The 16,629-nt window shown below is 45.6% G+C and overlaps 1 protein-coding gene across 5 annotated transcripts in view; it reads left to right on the top strand.

Moving 5' to 3' along the window:
• The window catches only part of LOC120932399 (F-box/LRR-repeat protein 21-like), a 119,768-nt gene that overhangs the window by 85,182 nt on the left and 17,957 nt on the right, over window positions 1–16,629 (top strand). For 3 of the 5 annotated variants that reach the window (XM_040344741.1, XM_040344739.1, XM_040344740.1), the window contains one exon: window positions 4,007–4,102. The exons of the other annotated variants lie outside the window; for them this stretch is intronic. In XM_040344741.1, coding sequence (XP_040200675.1) covers window positions 4,041–4,102 — 62 coding nt within the window. In that variant the 5' untranslated portion in view covers window positions 4,007–4,040. The remainder of the gene's footprint in view (window positions 1–4,006; window positions 4,103–16,629) is intronic. 5 annotated transcript variants of the gene reach the window in all.

Below are 16,629 nucleotides of genomic sequence, written 5' to 3'. Positions count from 1 at the left end.
CTGAAAATGCAGCTTTAAATTGGGCTTTTTATAATTAGTTTGCGTTGTGCTAGACTCTTTAAGCCCAATCAGTTCTTTCTCAATGAGACTCTGATAAACATCAACCGCCCTGCTTCTGGCCTGGATGGGATAAAAATATTTATCACTCATAATAATCAATAGGGGCTAAATTTTCCCCATCTTTAGCCAATCTTTATATAGGCTGATGAGAGGAAATGGTTTTGTTTTCATTGAGCAATCCTTTTAGTGACAGCATTGCATGGTTTGGTTGCTTTGTAGACCACCTGATCTTTGTATGAACTAACACCGAACAATCTTTCATTTCCTTTTTGACGTACTTAAATCATAATTACTGCAACCTGGAATTTACCAGAAAATTTTATCCTGAACAGATCCATTAATTAGATCTGGTCCTTACAGGTGAAGCAGTACAGAAACAGTTGGGCTACTTTCACACTGAGGGCCTTATAACGCTAAAAATAGCTCCTGCAAAGCGCCTTGAACGGTGCGTCTCTTTTCTCTGAAATGTGAAAACCTGAGGGCTTTCACACTGGAGCGGTGCGCTAACAGGAAGGTAAACAAAGTTCTGTTAGCAGCATCTTTGAGGCGCTGTAGGAGCGGTGTATACACCACTCCTACAGCGCCCCTGCCCATTAAAATCAATGGACAAGGCCTCCAAACCGCCAGCAAAGCGCCGCTGTAGCGGCACTTTGCAGGTGGTTTTAACCCTTTTCAGACGGATGTGGATTAAGAGCGCCCTGCTAGGGGCCGAAATGCTCCGCAAAAATGACGGTAAAGCGCCACTAAAAATATTGGCGCTTTCCCACCAACACCCGCGACGCCCCTTCATTCTCCCTTCATTCAACAAACTTCCCTCCCAGAAGAAAATCGCTACCCTTAACCAGCCCTATAAACTTCTCTACAAGAAACTTACCGGGGGGTGGGGGTGGGTTTTTCTCCAAAAGCAAACCCACCCCCTTTTTCCTTAAAGTGGAGGTCTGCCTGAAATATATATATATTTTTTTAAGTCAGCAGCTACAAATACTGCTTTTAAGTAGGACACTTACCTGTCCAGGGAGCCCGTGATGTCTTCACCCTAAGCTGACCCATCCCTCGGCTCCGGCTGGAGGTGTCGGCATCTTAAGTAAGGGAATCAGGAAGTAAAGCCTTTGTGACTTCACAGCCTTGTTCTCTACTGCCCATGCGCTAGTCGAGCTGCACGTTTTGAGTGGTCCCTGCTGTCTTTTGGGACCTGTGTGTCTCCCAGAAGACAGTGGGGGGACAGAGGAGGGGCTGGACATGGCGTAGCTTGCCGTGGTGATCGTTTGCCGGAAGTGGGAGCAAATACCAGTATTATACAGATATCTGCTCCCCTCTTAAATGTGACACCGGGGGGGGGGAATTCCCTCGGCAGTGCGCTGTCAGTTGCCGGTGTTCTGCCGAATAAGTTCCCCCTCAGCGTATAGGGACCCTCCTGTACTGCGCAGGCGTGGCGCTTGCGCAGTACGAACTCAACTGAGCCTCAGAAAATAGCCGAAAATGTAGAGCTCAGAGTCAGCTCTACACGGCGCCTATGCCACACGCTCCCGATGCTAGTGCTACTCTGCAAGGGGCGGGGGTGATTTTTGCAATAAAGTACACGTCTTAGGCTTGTGATAGAGTGTCACTGTTTGATCAGCTGAGAGCTGCTCTGTGTTCTTTGTGTAAGACCCAGCATGCTCGCTTCTGATTGGGTACCGTTTGGACTCTGATCTACCTGTGTATGACTCGGCTTGCCTAGACTACCCTTTATCTGCAGCGGTGAACTACAAGTCCCAGCTGACCTGCTCATGCTGACATCCATCCAGAGTTCTTGAGGAAACAAGCAGAGATCCAGGATTTATTATGCTGTCTTTCACCTAATATGTGGTGAGTACATTACCTATAGGGGGAAGATATCAGTGTGAAGCATACAGCCCTGTAGTGCTTGGAGAAGTTTTTATCTACAATTTCTGCTTTGGTAGCATTATGTGAATGGACACTTCATCACACATACAGTTTGGGTTTTGGACTGAGCTGTTTATATAAAGAGATTGATAGGAGCCGCCAAACAAATGTTTTGACCCTGAGAGCTTTTTTATCATCTCATTTAAGGTTATGAGATTCCTTTGAACTCATTAGTCACGCCAGTGACTTGAAAGCGCTGTTAATGTTTTATTAAGTTTTTACCTCTGATAACACATATATTTTTTTAGTAAAAGTACACGTCTTAGCGGGGAGTGTTAAAATAAATAAAGGGCAGGTTTTGCACTGTTGATGGGAGGTTTTGCGATGTGCCCCGCTAAGACGTTTACTTTATTGCTAAAATCACCCCCACCCCTTGGAGAGTAGCACTAGCATTGGGAGCGTGCGGCATGTGTCATAGTCAGTGCGCAGGCGCCGTGTAGAGCTGACTCTCAACTTTACATCTTCGGCTATTTTCGGAGGCTCAGTGCCTGGGCAGTACATAAGGGTCCTTATCCGCCGGGGGAGCTCATTAGATATTGACAACAGTCCTGCAAGTGTGTCCTGCAAGTGTACCACTCCAGTGTGAAAGCACTCGGGCTTTCACACTGGAGTGACAGGAGAGGCGCTTTACAGGCGCTTTGCAGGCGCTATTTTTAAAGCGCCTGTAAAGCGCCTCAGTGTAAAGGTGGCCTCAGGCCTCGTACACACGACCGAGAATCTCGTCGTAAAAGAAACATCATTTTCCTCGACGAGTTTCTTGTCAGGCTTGTCGAGAATCTTGTCAAGCTTTTTTTGTGTACACACTGTCAAGACAAAATCTCGTCGTTCTCAAACGCGGTGATGTACAACACATACGAAGGCACTATAAAGGGGAAGTTCGATTCCACTGGCACAACCCTTGGGGCTGCTTTTGCTAATCTCATGTTACTGCGTGTTAAGTAAAAGTTTGGTAAGAGATGATTCGCGCTATACAGTCTGTTACAGCGTGACAAATGTGCTATCTCCATTACGAACGATACTTTTACCGAAGGCGCGCTCCCGTCTCATACTTTATTCTGAGCATACGCGGGTTTCTAAGCATACACACAAACGTGTTTCTCGTCGTAAACCAGCCCGACGAGAAACACAACGAGGAAATTGAGACTCCCGACAAGAAAAAAGAGAACTTGTTCTCTTTTTTTCTCGTCGAGATCCATGACAGTTTTCTCGACGAAAAACATACACACGACCGTTTTCCTCGGCAAAAAAGCTCTGCCACCAATTTTCTTGATGGATTCTGTTGAGGAAAACGGTCGTGTGTATGAGGCCCTACACATGTGACACTGTTGGGGAGATTTTTATTGACTTTCATGTGAGAAATAAATTCACTGTCAAAATTTCCCATCTCTACTAATGTATTTTTGGTTTTGTCTGTATCCCAGTTAAAAAGACTTTACCAAGCTGTATTGCTTTAAGTATGACATTGTTGCAGGATGACTGGAGACTGAATAGCAACCCACATGGTAAAATAATGAGTGAATGAAAAACAAAGCGATAACTCATCTGTGATAATTTTGGATCTTCTTACATTCCTCTGACTGTCTTGGTTACCATGGTTTCCATGTTCTTCTTTGTATAATTAGCAGCAAGGCAAAACTAACAAAAATAAGCTGCTTTTTTTTTTTTGTAAAAATCATTTTAATTTTCATATGACCTTCAAATCGATTCCCACCAGTCAATGTTATTGTGTACATTGGATGTAATGCTGTCAGTATACTAGTGCTAGACGCATAGTCGCCAACTCGTGATAGTTATTTTATTTTATTATTATTATTATTATTATCTTATTGCATTCACCAAAGAATATTTACAGCTATTTGTTGTACAACTGGTCTGGGGTGAGGGAACTTTTTAACCTACAAAGTATGGCTTTGTCCCTTGATGTCCAGTACAGTTGGCAACTATGTGTCAGTGCTCGATGTGTTGTTTCTATCACAATCTTTTCTGATGCATTTATTCTTATGGTGTTCTGCTGAGGTAGGAAGCCAAAGTGGACGGATGCTGGTGAATGCCCCATGGCAGCGGTTACCTCAGTCCATACATCAAGTACAAGCTATAACTTGGAAGCATTTTTTAGGTAAGAAATAATTTCCTTAAATAGAAATGATCTTACATAGTTACATAGTTAGTCAGGTTGAAAAAGGTCCATCAAGTTCAACCATAAGAAATAAAATAATATTAATATCATACAATCACATATACCCAATTCTATACCCACCGTTGATCCAGAGGAAGGCAAAAAAAACCAGCAAAGCATGAGATCCAATTTGCTACAGCAGGGGAAAAAATTCCTTCCTGATCCCCCATGAGGCAATCGGATATTCCCCGGATCAACTTTACCTATAAATGTTAGTACCCAGTTATATTATGTACATTTAGGAAAGTATCCAGGCCTTTACTGAGCTGGCCAGAACCATGTCTGGAGGGAGTCTGTTCCACATTTTCACAGCTTTTACTGTGAAGAAACCTTTCCGTATTTGGAGGTGAAATCTCTTTTCCTCTAGACGTAAAGAGTGTCCCCTTGTCCTCAGTGTTGACCGTAAAGTGAATAAATCAACACCAAGTTCACTGTATGGACCCCTTATACATTTGTACATGTTGATCATATCCCCCCTTATTCTCCTCTTCTCAAGAGTGAATAAATTCAGATCCTCTAATATTTCCTCATAGCTGAGCTCCTCCATGCCTCTTATCAGTTTGGTTGCCCTTCTCTGTACTTTCTCCAGTTCCCCAATATCCTTCTTGAGAACTGGAGCCCAAAACTGAACTGCATATTCCAGATGAGGTCTTACTAATGATTTCTACAGGGGCAAAATTATATCTCTGTCTCTGGAGTCCATACCTCTCTTAATACAAGAAAGGACTTTGCTCGCTTTGCAAACCACAGCTTGGCATTGCATGCCATTATTGAGCTTATGATCTACCAAAAGGTCTCACATTTCTCTTAAAGCAGTCTGAGCCATAGCTTTAGGGCACTTGAATCTGAATTTAAAGTTGGAAACCTGTGTTCCCTTGTGTCATCATCAGACTGGCTAAAAAATGTCCAAAGATTTCTTCTGCTCACCACCCACTCATGATTGTCCAAAAAAAATGCAATCTGCCAGCAGGTTCTCTGTGTTCAGCAGGTTGGCCACTTTCAAGCCTTCAGGTGTGTCTCCGCCCATTGGTAAATTTCAGCTGGGATCTACAGATGAGGGATGCTTCTGGTGCCAAATTGTTTTGCAACATAAGAAACATCTTGTTGTCTATCAGAATATGGACCTGGCAACCTTGGAAGAGAAGGGCAAACATCTAGATTGGACTGTCTAGACACCGGTCCCTTCCACATGCCCTGGGCTTGCCTTCGCAAGCAGTGAGCTCTCCAGCCCTACAGGTCTTGACAAATAGGTAAAGGTATTCTGATCATCTGGTCTATGGGATCAGATTGGTTGGAGTTGATAGATTTTTTTTTTTTTTGTATTAAATTTATTTTGTGCGTGTACTCGAGAGAGGAGCCGGACTGCAGGAGCTGGGAGTAGGCAGGCCTCCCCCAGAGGCAATCTGCCACCTTTCTCCATGCCCCGGGTGGCAATGGCGGGTGTGTGAGGGGGTCCTCCCACACAGCCCGCCCTACCTGCTCCGCTTTGAAGCCCAACTGGGCAGAGGGACTCCCTATAAGGGAGTGAGAGGATCTAGCCCACTCAACCAGCCCTGTTAGTCCTTCGCCTCTCTTTTTTAGAGACCGCGAGGTCAAAGTGCGTGCATGTTAACCCAATTTCGAGTGCGTGTAAGTGTGGTGTTTTTTTTGTGGGAGGGGGGTGGGTATACTAAGCGCAGGCTTACCTCACATAGCACACCCACCGGGAGCCGGGCTGAGACCACCAAACTCAATTCACATGTAGCCGAGACCGGGATCCGAACCCATAGCTGCAGAGGTGAATGGCTTATCAGCGCAGGTTGGAGTTGATTGATGACATGAGGTGATCCAGGAAACAAATTTTACTGAAAGGTCATCCATCACCTGGTATGTAAAATTCTTGCAGGGAAAGTCTTTCCTTTTAACATAGACACTCTCCCAGTTAAACATCCCAAGAGTCCTTTTGCATACATTACATAAAGTGGGCTTTTGGGATGGAACAAAGAGGGGTGGGGATAGGTGGAGTTCTGGAGTCCAGTAGGCATAGTTAACAATGTTGCTTGGGATTTCAGTGCAGCAAACTCGCTCATCCATGTCTTAATGGACCTTGTTTGTGCACTGAAACAGGAAGGGGCCATCCCCAAACTGTTCCCACAAAGTTGGGAGCATGAAATTGTCAAACATGTCTTGGTATGATGATGATGCTGATGCCTTAAGAGTTCCCTTTACTGCAGGGGTCTTCAAACTACGGCCCTCCAGTTGTTCAGGAAATACAATTCACATCATTCCTAATCATGTCTGTGAATGTCAGAGCTTTACAATGCCTCATGGGATGTGTAGTTCTGCAACAGGAGGGCTGTAGTTTGAGGATCCCTGCTTTACTGGAACTAAGGGGCCAAGCCCAACCCCTGAAAAACAACCACACACTATAATCCCCCCTCCACCAAATGATTTTGACCTGTGCACAAAGTAAGGGATGCCATTAAAGTTCATGTGAGTGTAAAGGAAGGTGCCCCAATACTTTTGGTAATATAGTGTGTGTGTGTGTGTGTATATATATATATATATATATATATATATATATATATATATATATATATATATATATTGTACAGGACGCCATGGCTGGGTCCTGGAAGGACGTTATATTTCCCCTCTGTTTGGACTGTGGTGCCTTTAAGGGAATGGAAAGGGTTAACGCACCTGTATAAGGAAGTAGTTTAAAGCAGACAGGAAGTGCAGGTGAGAGGGAAGGAGTGTAGGAGAGTCCAATGCATGGTGAATGGTGGACAAGGAAAGCTGTGGAAGCTATGAAAAGCTATGAAAAGCTGTGAAAGGACTTGGCAGTGTCCTGCCTAAAAACCTGCTACTGAAGGACTTACCTGGAAGGACTGTTTAACTGCGATAGCAGTTCTGAGCTGTACAAGTCGGTGAGACTGTTATTTCTTTTGTTTTTGCTGCTGCTAAGCCATTTAAGTTTAATAAACCATAGTTTTGATTTAAGAAGCCTGTGTCCTGCGATCAAGCTGGTCCCCCAAACATTACACTGGTGGAGAATGCGGGCAGGACTGAATAACAGGCATAAGAAGAAAAAAAAAAAAAAAAAAAAAAACGTTTTTTTTTCTGTTGCATTGGACTTTATATTGAACTAACATTTAAAGGGACAGTACATTGAATTTATGTCCTGGGTTAAAGCTGCACAAACATTGAAAGTTGAAGCAATGGAGGAGCTAATTAAACAGCTGACCCTGGCTAACATACAAGCGCAAACTTACAACAAAGAGGCGCTGGCTCTGCAGCAAGAAAATACTCGCCTGTTGGTGGCCCAGTTAGCAGCCCAGCAAGCAGCCCAGCAAGGGGTTATGCAGGCTCAGGTGACTGCCTTAAAGGAAGCGGTGCAACAGCTGTCTCAGGTTCAGGAGCCAGCGGCTGTTGCCCCTGGCAACCAGGTGACTGTGAGGGCAAGCCATTTTTTACAGAAGTTGTCCCTGAGCGATGATGTAGAGGCATTTCTTGCTACGTTTGAGAGGACAGCGGAGAGAGAAGGATGGTCTCAGGACCAATGGGCCGGCCTCATTGCTCCTTTTCTCACTGGAGATCCTCAAAAAGCCTACTTTGACCTGCCATCAGATGATGCTAAAGACTATCAAAAGCTAAAGGCAGAAATTCTGGCTCGTCTGGGGGTGACTACGGCCGTTCGGGCCCAACGTGTACACCAATGGAAATATCGTCCAGATCGGCCACCCCGGTCTCAAATGCATGACCTGGTGCAACTAGTAAAAAAATGGCTGCAGCCTGAGGTGTTGTCTGGCCCCCAAATTGTGGAGCGGGTCGTGCTGGACCGATACCTGAGGTCCCTGCCAGATGACCTCCAACGGTGGGTCAGCCATGGAGACCCCAAAACAGCAAACCTCCTTGTTGAGATGGTGGAACGATATACAGTGGTGGAGGACCTGCTCGGACCTACCAAGCGCATAGGGCCTAGTCTGCCACGGCCTGTTCGACCAACTGCTGCCCTTCGAAAGGATGTTCCAAGGAGCCCTGGGACAAACACCCCGGAAGGCCAAGAGACACTCCCGGTACCTTCGCAGCGTTCTGTTCCTGTTCGGAGAGGAGGGGATGTACAATGTTGGCGATGTCATTCCTGGGGTCATACCCGGGCACACTGCCCACTGCAAGAGGAGCCCATGGAATGCGGGGTTCTTCGGAGGGGGTCTTTTTGTGCCCACAAAGTGTGCACCACACACCTCGACCTGGATGAGGAAAAGTTTGAGTGTGAAGTCCAAGTGAACCACCTCCCTGCCCGGGCTTTGTTGGACTCTGGAAGCATGGTAACCCTGGTTCATCCTAGAGTGATTGGGAAGATCGGTCCGGTAAGAAAAACTTTACGGGTGGTATGCATTCACGGGGACACTAGAGAGTACCCGCTCATCACGTTGTCTATCTCCTCAGCATGTGGCACTGTTACTCAAGAGGTGGGGGTGATAAAGAACTTGGTGCATGATGTTATAATAGGACGAGACTGTCCATTGTTTACAAAACTGTGGGAACAAGGAGAACAGTTCAGAGACTGGGGAGAAACTAGCCCCCCTGTTCCTGCTGCTGAGAGGGATAACCCTGAACTGCCAAACGTTAATGTGGACCCAGATGGGGAAAATGCTAATGATTGGGTTAATGGTGATGAAAGTAGTATTGATACTATTGAGGATGTCAAGATATGTGGTCCACAGACCTACCAAAACACTAAGGGGGAGGAGCCTTTCCCACTTCAGGTAATGCTGGGGGGAAGAGGATGAGGAAGTGGCCTCTACCCCTGCGCTGCCGGATTTGGGTGTTCCCCATGGGGCATTTGGGACTGCTCAGATGCAGGACCCCACTTTGGCCCATGCACGGGAACAAGTGGTAGTAGTAAATGGGGTTCCCCAAGAGCCAGGTGCGAATGAGAGGTGGCCACACTTTGCAATATATAATGAATTGCTGTATCGGGTTACCAAGGAGAGAGAAAATGTGGTAGAGCAATTGTTGGTACCCCAACAATATAGACGAAAGGTTCTGGACCTGGCCCATAACGATGTGTTAGGGGGACACCTGGGAGTTGAAAAAACGGAGGCACGGATCACCGACCGGTTTTACTGGCCAGGTCTGAAAGCAGAGGTAAAGAGATACTGTACCTCTTGTCCGACCTGTCAGTTGACCGCTCCGGTGACTCATTTTCGGAGCCCTTTGGTCCCTCTGCCCATAATTGAGGTCCCATTCGAGAGGATAGCCATGGATATAGTGGGTCCCTTGGTAAAGTCAGCTCGAGGTCACTCCTACATATTGGTGATTCTTGACTATGCCACCCGATATCCTGAGGCGCTACCCCTGCGGAATACCTCCTCAAAGGCCATTGCCCGGGAATTATTCCAGATGTTTACATGGACTGGTTTCCCCAAGGAAATACTCACAGACCAGGGTACCCCGTTTATGTCAAGGGTTATGGCCGATGTGTGTAAGCTGTTCCGGATTAAACAGCTACGCACATCGGTCTACCATCCCCAAACGGACGGGTTGGTGGAACGCTTTAATAAGACCCTTAAATCTATGCTCAAGAAAGTGGTACAAAGGGATGGGAAAGATTGGGACTGCCTGTTACCAGCTCTCCTGTTTGCTATCCGGGAAGTGCCCCAGGCCTCCACGGGTTTTTCGCCCTTTGAGTTGGTATATGGGCGGAGACCTCGCGGACTTCTTGACGTGGTTAAAGAGGAGTGGGAAAGTGAACTGCTGAACAGCAGCATAAGAGTGTCCTGGAATATGTCTCCCAAATGCAGGAAAGGATCCAAACTGTGATGCCGCTAGTCAAAGAGCATTTGCAAAAAGCCCAGGAGGCTCAACGACGGGTCTATAACAGGGCTGCTAAAATAAGGCACTTCCAAGTGGGGGATCGAGTAGCGGTGCTAATTCCCACTGTGGAAAGTAAGTTCTTAGCCAGGTGGCAAGGACCCTTTGAAGTTGTGGAAAAAGTGGGAGAGGTCAATTATAGAGTCCACCAGCCAGGCAAGAGGAAACCGTATCAGATATATCATGTCAACTTGTTAAAGCCCTGGACAGACAGGGAACCGGTGACCTCCCTGGCTAGTGCAAGGCTTGAGCCACAGGTTGGGGTGGAGAGTGTCCAAGTAGCAAATACCCTATCTAAATACCAAAGTCAGCAGGCAAAGGAGTTCTTGCAGAGAAATAAAGAGAAGTTTTCAGACTTGCCGGGGCTAACTAGTATCATAGAGCATGATATTATCACGGAACCTGGAGTCAAAGTTTTTGTCAGGCCCTACCGCATCCCAGAGGCTCAAAGGAAGGCCGTTTCAGAGGAAGTAAAGAAGATGCTGGACCTGGAGATCATTGAGGAATCGCAGAGTGAGTGGTCGAGCCCGATTGTGTTGGTACCAAAGCCCAACGGGACTCTGCGATTCTGCAATGATTTCCGGAAGCTTAATGAAGTTTCACGGTTTGATGCCTACCCCATGCCCCGGGTAGATGAACTTATTGAGAGACTAGGTCCAGCTAGGTATATCACAACATTAGACCTTACCAAGGGGTATTGGCAAATCCCATTAACTAAGGCTGCTAAAAAGAAAACTGCTTTTTCTACTCCAGAGGGGAGTTTTCAGTACAAAAGAATGCCTTTGGACTGCAAACTGCTCCAGCCACGTTCCAGCGAGCAATGGATAGGATTTTACGACCTCATCGGGAGTATGCCTCAGTGTACTTGGACGACATAGTCATTTTTAGCAGAGACTGGGAGTCACACTTGCCCAAAGTCCAGGCAGTACTGGACTCTCTCTGGAAAGAGGGGTTTACAATAAACCCTGAAAAATGTGCTTTGGGAATGGAGGAGGTGAAATACCTGGGCTATATTGTGGGTAGAGGGGTGGTGAAACCTCAGGTCAGCAAGGTAGAGGCTATAAAGAGTTGGCCCCGCCCCCTCACAAAAAAGCAGGTACGTGCATTCCTGGGCATGGTGGGATACTACAGGAGGTTTGTACCCAACTTTGCCACATTGGCGGCTCCATTGACCGATCTGACTAAGGGTCGGAAATCGGTCATGGTGGAGTGGAATGCAGACGCTGAGAAGGCTTTTTTGGTGCTCAAGTCAGCACTGTGCCAACACCCTGTCTTGATAGCGCCCAATTTTTCAGAAGAGTTTGTTGTCCAAACTGATGCTTCCGATGTAGGATTGGGAGCTGTGTTGTCACAGGTTGTTTGTGGTGAGGAACACCCAGTAGTCTTCCTCAGTAGAAAGTTGACACCAGCGGAGAAAAACTACGCTATTATTGAAAGAGAGTGTCTGGCCATTAAGTGGGCTCTGGATTCCCTCAGGTATTACCTCTTGGGGAGGAAGTTTAGGCTCATTTCTGATCATGCCCCTTTAACATGGATGAGGCAGGGTAAAGGGACTAATGCCAGGATTACACGTTGGTTCCTGGCGCTCCAAGAATTTAAGTTTGTAGTGGAGCATAGGCCCGGGAGACTGCATCAAAATGCAGATGCCCTCTCCCGAGTCCATTGTTTGAGCTCCACTGTTGCCTCCACCTCCTTGGCGTTGGGGCACAGGGGGGGATATGTACAGGACGCCATGGCTGGGTCCTGGAAGGACGTTATATTTCCCCTCTGTTTGGACTGTGGTGCCTTTAAGGGAATGGAAAGGGTTAACGCACCTGTATAAGGAAGTAGTTTAAAGCAGACAGGAAGTAAAGGTGAGAGGGAAGGAGTGTAGGAGAGTCCAATGCATGGTGAATGGTGGACAAGGAAAGCTGTGGAAGCTATGAAAAGCTATGAAAAGCTGTGAAAGGACTTGGCAGTGTCCTGCCTAAAAACCTGCTACTGAAGGACTTACCTGGAAGGACTGTTTAACTGCGATAGCAGTTCTGAGCTGTACAAGTCGGTGAGACTGTTATTTCTTTTGTTTTTGCTGCTGCTAAGCCATTTAAGTTTAATAAACCATAGTTTTGATTTAAGAAGCCTGTGTCCTGCGATCAAGCTGGTCCCCCAAACATTACAATATATATATATATATATTTTTTTTTTTTTTTAAATACTGCCACCAGTGAATGCTCTCATAATAGTATATAAAATGGCCTCATGGAATAGGGGGGGAGGGGGGTGTTTAGACAATTTAATTGCTTGCCAACCAACTGCCACAGTTATACGACAATTTTTTTGGGGAGCCACGATGCAGTGCCAAATCGCAAAAAGTGGCCTGGTCTTTGACCAGCAATATGGTCCGGGGCTTAAGTGGTTAAAGAAAAAGAAAAGAAAATGGAAATACCACATACTGTATGCATCACCTTATTTTTAAGGATTGCAGCGGTGGTTGTTGACACTGACCCTGTAACTTCTGTGACATTTTCCAATCCAGGAGAGGTGATGTCAGATGTACAAGAAGAAACTTCAGAATTACTGTCACTAGTCTCCACAGACCCCACCCCCTTTGCAGTCTGTGCAGTAAGGATTTTTTTTTTTTTTGCTCTTTTAGTAATGTAGATCTATTGCCTTCAGAGCTCCTTGTCATCCTGGCTAGAAATAAAATTAACCCTGTATGCCCAACTCCTCAGCTAAATACTGACAGATGTTTTTAGTTCTATCTGATAACCTGTCCTTGGTTTAGACCAGTGGTTCTCAACCTGGGGGTCGGGACCCCCTTGGGGGTCAAATGACAATTTGCCAGGGGTCACCAAATCCTGGGCTGTTCCTGAAGCCCGCAGCGCACTCAGCCTTTTCGCAGATGCCCAGCAGGGCAGTTCCTGGAGCCTGTGGCCGCCCATTCAGTTCACAACATGGCTGTGGGGCAGGCAGAGACTAGAGGTCAGCTGACTGGTGAGGAATGTGAAGTGGGAGGGGCTGGAGAAGACCCTATCTTCTGATTTCAGCATAGGGGTCACTTCTGCGAGACACTACAGAGCTGGAGACACAGTGGGTAACACTACCTGTGATGATAGTTGCCATTTAAAGCCCCTACTGCAGTTCTCAGGTCAGCAGGTGATCTTGATCAAGAGCACCCAAGTTGGCTAATCAGAACTCCCCGCCAGCATTGCCACTCATCCCAACTCCCCCCCAAGGAGTAAGAGAAGGCAAAAAATAGAGAATACATAGAAGGTAGAGGGAGAGAAGGAATAAGAGAACAGGAAAGACAGCTAGAGGGGATGGGGGGGTGGGGGGAATTAAAAATAAATTAAGATAGAGAGATAAAAGGGAGAGAAATAAGAACATAAAGAGAATGTAACATCCTAAAATTTACCAGAAGGGGTTTTAATATGGTACGAGTGGAAGGGACTCCTAAATGTCCGAGGGTTAGGGGCGCTGACAACCCACGCTACGAAAATTCTACCGTTGGGGGTCCCAACCGCTTGGGAAATTTTATCAAGCGGTCACGGCACTAGAGGGGTTGAGAACCACTGGTTTAGACAAAGACAATTTATGTTAGGATCAATGACAGCAAGCAGGTCCCAGGGGCCCCATTAAAATATTTATTCGGGGCCCCATGATCTGTACTTACACCCCTGCATCATGTAACAGTACCAACCAGTAGAGCTGTTTCTGTTTCTGTTTCTTGGACAAGGTTTACCAACCTGTTTGATTCCTTTCTTCTCAGAGAACTGTTGGACAGGAATGTCAGAGAGTCTTATGCCCTGTACACACGACCGTTTTTCCGTCTGAATAAACTCAGATGTATTTTCCGACGGAATTCCGCTCAAGCTGTTTTGCATACACACGGTCACACCAAATTCCGACCGTCAAGAACGCGGTGGCGTACAACACTACGACGAGCCGAGAAAAATTAAGTTCAATGCTTCTGAGCATGCGTCAACTTGATTCTGAGCATGTGTGGTTTTTAGTGCGTCGGAATTCTATACAGACGAACAGATTTTCCAATAGGATTTTTTTCCGTCTGAAAAAAAGAGAACATGTTCTCTAGCTAAGTCCGTCGGAATTTCGGACACAAAAAGTCAGATTGGGCATACATACGGTCGGAATATCCAATGAAAAGCTCCCATCAGACTTTTTCCATCGGAAATTCCGACCGTGTGTACAGGGCATTAGAGATATAAGATTGTGAAGCCTCGTACACACTTCCGAGGAACTCGACGGGGCGAAACACATAGTTTTGCTCGTCGAGTTCCTTGTGAAGCCGCCGAGGATCTCGGCGAGCCAAATTTTCCCATTCCCGTCGAGGAAAAAGAAGACATGCTTTCTTTTTGGCCCGACGAGATCCTCGACGGTTTCCTCATCAAAAAGTGTACACACGACCGGTTTCCTCGGCAAAAAAAAAACCCAGCAAGCTTCTTGCTGGTTTTTGCCGAGAAACTCGGTCGTGTGTACGAGGCCTTACTCAGCCTGGTGGAGAACATTAAATGGTCACTCTTCGAGATGATTTTTTTTGGAGGTGGTAATTGAAGGATTCGCTGTTTCCAAATCTATTTATTGGTCTGTGCTATTTCAAATGCAGGTGATGATTGTTGTTATCAAAATGTGTAAATATTTACGCACAATTTGTATATCACCTGTCCAGTTAAGTTGACATGGAAAACATGTTCAGCTTAAAGTAATAGACTGTAATATGTAATTTGCAAGCTGAAATTCCCAGATGTATCTGTTGACAAGCAAAGCTAAACCTCTATCTACATACTTTACTAATGACTACATATATTTTGTCCATCAACATGGCTAGATTAAGCAGACCTGCTTAATGTGGCCGACACTCTCCAAACCTTCAGTCAGGATTCACAGTGTGAATTTCAGCTCTCTTATCTCTGCAGAGAGATACAAGAACTGTTCAGCAGATTATCTCAGTTTTAGCTGCGAATTTGGAGACCTGGGAGAGGGGAGGGGGAGGGGGGAAGTGTATTGAGGTGAATGAGAGAAATCCTGAAGAGAAATTAACACATCTGTGAATTAGATGCGTGCCCATAGAAGATAATGGGCCTGAATTCGCACCTGAGCCACACCGTAATGCCTAGAAAACGCACATGTTTTTTCGCCAATGCGCAGTGCGAATTCATCGCACATATGTGAACCAGCCTCATTGAAAACGATGTATTTTATAATGTTAATGCAAATTGGATGCGGTTTAAGCCGCAAACAATTCGCATAGGTGTGAACCCGGCCTCAGGGATGAAGCTTCTGCCAGATCTTTTGCCCTGTGAGTAGTAGATTGGAGCAGTATTTATGGCTCCAGAGATGCCCACTTTTAAACTTCCTAGCTGACAGATAAATTTCTCTTTTTGGTAATATATTGGACATTGGAGAGGTTAAACATATTCCCAAGCCATCCCACCCTTTACTATTTTTGGTTTGTACCTGTGAGGACACCATGCTATCTATCTATTATGTGATTTATGTCTTAATATGGGGTGGTGATGGATGAAAGCATGGTATTTGTTTATAAATGTGGATACTTATATGTTGCACTGCACTGTGTTATGAAGCGCATCAGATTTTTACCATTATATAATAAATGGATAGTTTTTTTAATCTTAATTCTGTATGAATATCTATTTCCTGTTAAAGTGTTTAGCACCTTTAAAGTCCTATTTTCTGCTCTATAGTTTGAATTTACATAATCTGCATAAAATCCTGATTGCTCATCTCTGTAAACAACTAGAGTGAAAACATCAAAACACTTTTAGAATGGTGAACTCATTGTGGCTAAAATGTTTATTTTTATTTTTTTAGTAAAGTGTAGCAGTTGTGATTAGGCCTATACAGGAATATGAATTTTCAGCCTGTTATTTTAATAATTGTGTAGTCTTACTTATAAAATGTATCTAAACTAGACTGCTTTAGCTGGAGTGTTAGGCCCCGTACACACGGTCGGACCGAACCGATGAGAATGGTCCGACGGACCGTTTTCATCGGTTCAGCGCAGAAGTGGCCTGATGGTCTGATGTGCGTACACACCATCAGTTCAAAAAACGATCGGGTCAGAACGCGGTGACGTAAAACACACGACGTGCTGAATAAAACGAAGTTCAATGCTTCCAAGCATGCGTCGACTTGATTTTGAGCATGCGCGGGTTTTGAACCAATGCTTTTCTGTACTAACCACCGGTTTGGTCCGATCGGGCAGCCGTCCATCGGTTCGGTTTTGAAGCATGTTTTAAAATTTTGGACCGAAGGAAAACAGACCGATGGGCCATACACACGGTCGGTTTGGTCCGATGAAACTGAACTTCGGTCCATTCTCATCGGTTCGGTCCGACCGTGTGTACGGGGCCTTAGAGGTCTGACATTTGAAGTCTGTCATTTGATTTCCTGTCAAATGACTTTACATACTCTGGGCAGGTACCAATGCTGTCAAATGGGATCAGCATAGGTGTACGCAGCCTCTTCCATTGGGGTGTGCACCCCAAATCTTAACGACACTTTCTCTGCAACCTCAGCTGCACTGGACAGTGAATGAATGGGAAGTGCTCTGTGCTGAGCGACTTCATGTTTATTCACAAACTGAAGCA

Source organism: Rana temporaria, chromosome 3, assembly GCF_905171775.1.
Source record: "Rana temporaria chromosome 3, aRanTem1.1, whole genome shotgun sequence".
Lineage (NCBI taxonomy): Eukaryota > Metazoa > Chordata > Amphibia > Anura > Ranidae > Rana > Rana temporaria.
This window is presented reverse-complemented; position numbering and strand designations above follow the sequence as displayed.